Source organism: Triticum aestivum, chromosome 4A (genome assembly GCF_018294505.1).
Source record: "Triticum aestivum cultivar Chinese Spring chromosome 4A, IWGSC CS RefSeq v2.1, whole genome shotgun sequence".
In the NCBI taxonomy this organism is placed as follows: domain Eukaryota; kingdom Viridiplantae; phylum Streptophyta; class Magnoliopsida; order Poales; family Poaceae; genus Triticum; species Triticum aestivum.
The window spans coordinates 35,857,038-35,861,861 of NC_057803.1; the positions used below are offsets into that span (position 1 = coordinate 35,857,038).

General features: G+C 54.9%; 1 protein-coding gene across 1 annotated transcript; it reads left to right on the forward strand.

Annotated features, from left to right (window-relative positions):
- Positions 1–2,854: 2,854 nt before the first annotated feature.
- LOC123084953 (probable serine acetyltransferase 4) lies at positions 2,855–4,353 on the forward strand. The gene has a single exon (XM_044506495.1). The coding sequence runs from the start codon at positions 3,221–3,223 to the stop codon at positions 4,163–4,165; it is 945 nt and encodes a 314-aa protein (XP_044362430.1). The 5' UTR covers positions 2,855–3,220; the 3' UTR covers positions 4,166–4,353.
- The last annotated feature ends 471 nt before the right edge of the window (positions 4,354–4,824 follow it).

Sequence of the window (4,824 nt, forward strand, 5' to 3'; positions counted from 1 at the left end):
GGCCTAAAGTCCCCAATCTCCGAGGCATCCGGTTTTTTCGGGATAAGAGTGATCAATGCCTTGTTCAGCCTGCCAAACCCTCTCCCATCGCCAAGCAAGAACTTGTGAATGGCTACAACAACATCATTTTTGATGATAGCCCAAGCTTTGTGGAAAAATAGACCAATGAATCCGTCAGGTCCTGGTGCCCTGTCCCCTGGCATGGCTTTGATAGCATCCCAGATTTCCTCCTCTGAAAATATGACATCTTGGTCCGAAAGATCAAGGGATTCCATATTCAGGAACTGCATATCCAGGGTGACATCCCTTGCTCGGGCTCTGCCCAGAAGGTCCTCATAGGCCTGGTGGAAGGCCTCCTCTTTCCCCTTCTGGTCAGTAATGATATGGCCACCATAGGAGATCGTTGGTATGTGATTTTTGGCCTTCCTCCCATTTGCAAAGAGTTGAAAGAAATGTGTGTTAGCATCGCCCTCCTTGAGCCATCTGATACGGGACCGCTGTCTCTCGATCGTCCTCTCCAAAGAGGCAAGACCCAACAACGTCCGCTTGAGAGTACCTCGTAGCCATCTCTCTCCCACAGACAACAACCTTTTGTCCATTGCCCTGTCCAAAAGTTTGATGACCAAACGAGCTATCGCCATCTGTATCTTGACATTCCCAATCTTCCTCTGACCCCAAGCCGTCAGGAATTTCGCAGTATTCCTGAACAGTTCATCTAGCCGCTTGTAGGGTTCCGTGACGCTGGGATCACACCTCCAGGCCTCCCTAACCGCGTCCTCAAAGCCATCCATCTTGGTCCAAAATATCTCAAACCTAAAACGCCTCGTAGTGGGAATGTGCTCCTCCAAGGTGAGATGCAAAGGACAGTATTCTGAGATATCCGTGGACAGAGCTTGTAGCAAACAGTTTTACAATCAAATATTTCATCAATTTAATAGATGTTCGTGCACTTCTTGCTAGAGTAGAGGTTAGAGATGAGAGTAGATATGTGGAAGCCACGTCTACTTCTTTAGGCGCGAAGAAGAAAGAAGCATTCAAGATCGAGACTCCGCAGATCAACAACAAATGCATCCAGAAGGCACTAATCCAACATACAAGAGCAGTTATAGAAGTTGGATATATTTTAAAATGCTTTCTTGTATTTCTAGTTTTCTTAGGGCTTGTTATTCTAGTCAAGATTTGGTGAATGTATTCCAATGTATCATAAAAAATGTTGGTAAAATTAATAAGAAAATGAGAAAAAAAATCTGCAGACGAGATGGGGCCGAAGATTGGGCGCCCGGCCGACGCAAACCCAAATCCGGACGGACACGGCCTCATCCCCACCCTGAAACGGACGAAATCCGGACAAAACGGACGTCCGTTTGGGATCGTGCGTTGGAGTTGGTCTAAAGATTTACTTCACCGGATGCTCCACTATTTTTAAGTATTTTTAAGGATCGATTAGATATGTCCTTTTTCACTCACAATCTCACCTCGCCTCACATCCAATTCTTCCTGAGCTCCCCAATCCCCACGCCCACGTATGTCCTTGCATCATCACCTTTTGGATTTCGCCCAAGTGATTCCTCCAATAAGTGGCAACCTCTCCATGTTTTGCCTTGCCTCTCAAGGAGCCGAGGCCGAGCCTCAGCCTGAGGACCTGGGTCAAAGTTCAAGATCCCATGTGTGTCTGCTCCCCATAATTTTGCTGGTAGAACAAGTCAAGGCACCTGCACCCGGCGACTTCGCCACTGTCCGTCACTCCAAACGTCACCCATGGGATCCTCTGCGGCTCCCGCCATGGCCCTCCTCGCGGTCCGCAGTACGCACCGCGCGTAACGAATCCCCGCGAATCACTATACTATTCCCAAATCATCAGCTAAAAAAAAGAGATGCCAAATCACTAGTTCTAGTTTGACTCAAGGTGTCCATCTCCCTTGGTGCTTGCTCTCGTGGTGTCCATCTCCCTTGGTGCTTGCTCTCGTGGTGTCCTGCTAATTAAGAGCGAAAGTACCAGGTAAACCTCCCCCCATGTGCACCAGAAAAATCTGGCTTCACATTTGCCCATGATTTATCGCAAACTTTGCGGCCAAAATTGCACGGGGAGAATCACAGTAGACGACGGGTTGACGAAACAAAAGTGTCGTTTTTGCGGCAAAAGCAGCGTCCATGCGTTGGAAGGGGGCTAGCTTGCAGCGGGACGGCATCCATGATCCATGGGTGGTGTGGTGTGGCGTGGCGCCACAGCGCGCGTATCTATGTTGCGCCACGGATCTCGTTCGAGTGGTCGCCGCGGAAAGGAGGCACCAGCGGCCACGGATCGGCCCGGGCAACAAACATACATTCCCACGGAACCCACTTGCCGCCCGACGTGACTCCACGCGCACGCCGCACGCCGCCGCGCCCCGCGCAGATATCGCTCGTAGCCACACGAGCCGCAGGGCCGTGCGTGCGTGGTGGAGCCGTCCGCGCCGGAGAGGCTCGCCAAGTTGCCGTGCTATCCTCGCCGGGGAAATCTTCTGCTCCCCGTGCCGTCCCTGTCCGAGGGACCGGCCCGCTCGCCGCGTTTTCACCCGTCCTTTCGCGGCGAGATATGATTTGGTTTGCCGGCACGGTAGTGCTTCTGGTGAAAACGGCGGACTGACGGGCACCGGCGTGTCGGTACGCCGCGCGTGTCGCTTCGCGTAGCCAAGCGCCCGTTTCTAGCTCAGCCGTGGATCGGCATTTCGGTCTGCGCCTTTCGAAGGATTGATTCCCAGGGGTGACAGTTACTTTCGCTCGGAATCTTCTGTTGCGCGCCACGGCTCCTACTAGCTAGGGTGACAATTTGGTGCACCATATCATATCCCTGTGGCATATGCTCGGGTCGGGTTCCCCTCTTCTCCACGTCGGTCGAGAAATTAAGTGGCGTGGGCGGAGATAAGCAGTGAGGCACATGCTGACGGTGGTGGTCAGTGGCTAACGGCACCAGCGGCCAGGTGACTCGCCACGGCCTTCGTTCCCTGACGCCATCTGTTGCTCCTGCCTTCTTCCCTGCGGCTTCCTCTGCTTCTTCCTCCTCCCTCCACGGACACGTATATATAGGTGGCCGAACACCCGTTTCTTCTTCAGCTCCGCCACACCTCCGGTCGCCTACACCTCTCTCTCTCTCTCTCTCTCTCTCTCTCTCTCTCTCTCTCTCTCTCCAGCGCACCGCAGCACCGTCTCTCTTTCTCTCTCTAGCAGCGCGTGGTCGGCAATGGCGGCCTGCGTCGACAAGTGGAACCCAGCATACTCCTGCCACCGCATCTCCCGATCCATCTACCGCTTCCTGCCGGACTGCACCGTCGCCGCACCGGCGGGCGCGCCCGTGAGCGGGAACGGCGGCTGCTGCAACGGCGGCGACGAGGTCTGGGAGGAGCTGTACGGCGAGGCGCAGGCCGACGCGCAGGACGAGCCGCTGCTGGGCATGTTCTACTCCGAGCTCGTCCTCTCGCACCCGACGCTGGAGGCCGCCCTCGCCGCGCACCTGTCCGCCAAGCTCTGCATCCCGGGCGCGCTGCCGCGGGACGCGCTCCGGGACATCCTCGCGGGCGCGCTGGCCGCGCACCCGGAGGCGAGCCAGCACACGCGCGCCGACCTCCTCGCGGCGCGGGACCGCGACCCGGCCTGCGCCAAGATGGTCCACTGCTTCCTCTACTACAAGGGCTTCCTCGCCCTGCAGGCCCACCGCGCCGCGCACGCGCTCTGGTCCGAGGGCCGCCGCCCGCCGGCGCTGCTCCTCCAGAGCCGCGCCTCCGAGGTGTTCGGCGTCGACATCCACCCCGGGGCGCGCATTGGCGGGGGCATCCTGCTCGACCACGCCACGGGGGTCGTCATCGGCGAGACGGCGGTCATCGGCGACGACGTGTCTATCCTGCACGGCGTGACGCTGGGCGGCACGGGGAAGGCTTGCGGCGACCGGCACCCCAAGGTCGGCGACGGGGTCCTCATCGGCGCCGGGGCCAGCGTGCTGGGCAATGTGCGCATCGGCGCCGGAGCGAAGATCGGGGCGGGCGCGGTCGTGCTTAGGGACGTGGCGTGTGGAACCACGGCCGTCGGAAACCCGGCGAAGCCGATCGGGAAGAAGGCGGCGCCGTCGCTCCGGCCAGAGGAGCAACCAGGGGTGACCATGGAGCAGAGGTGGTCGGACTACGTCATATGAAGTTCGTGTTACGTGTTTAGCGCAAGCAAGAGATTTTCCCTCCAAATGATAATGGATCTGTGGAGTACTCTGTATCTGTGGGTGGTTGACTACACATATCCCAGAGCTCAGTTAGACATTGAGCATGGATCAGTCACATACTGTCTTCTTTGTTTTTTAAATGGAATAATGACAATTCTAGTAGATCATCTATTAGCCTCGTTGCAAATATATAGCGTAGTCTCATTTTTCTGATGCGTTTACCTCATTCAGTTTGTCTAATTCATATCTAGATGTTTTTTAAGGATGTCACATCTAAACTCCCACAAGTATATAATGTATCAACAAAACAAAAAAAAAATAGGACAAAAAAAAATAGACCACAAACAGAGTGAAAATCAGCTTAGATGTTACATAACTAGATGTGTCCTAGACAGACCCTCTACTTCATTCTACTATGGTTTTCTTCCTATTACCGGATAATTGCCCACGCGTTGTAACGGGGTGAAGCATAAATATTTTATAATATGTTAGCTCATAATTACTTTTAGAAAAATGAGACCAACCCAAGGGCTAACCTTCGTTGGCTTTTTTTTATAGAAAAAACTCCGCGAGCACTGCGCGTCAAAGCCGGGGTTTGAACTCCGGTGGGCTGGCAACGGGTCGACGCCCCGTCTTCC

What these genes read in the sequence shown, in the direction of transcription:
- LOC123084953 (XM_044506495.1), top strand. Translation starts at nt 3,221, where the DNA reads ATGGCGGCCTGCGTCGACAAGTGGAACCCAGCATACTCCTGCCACCGC.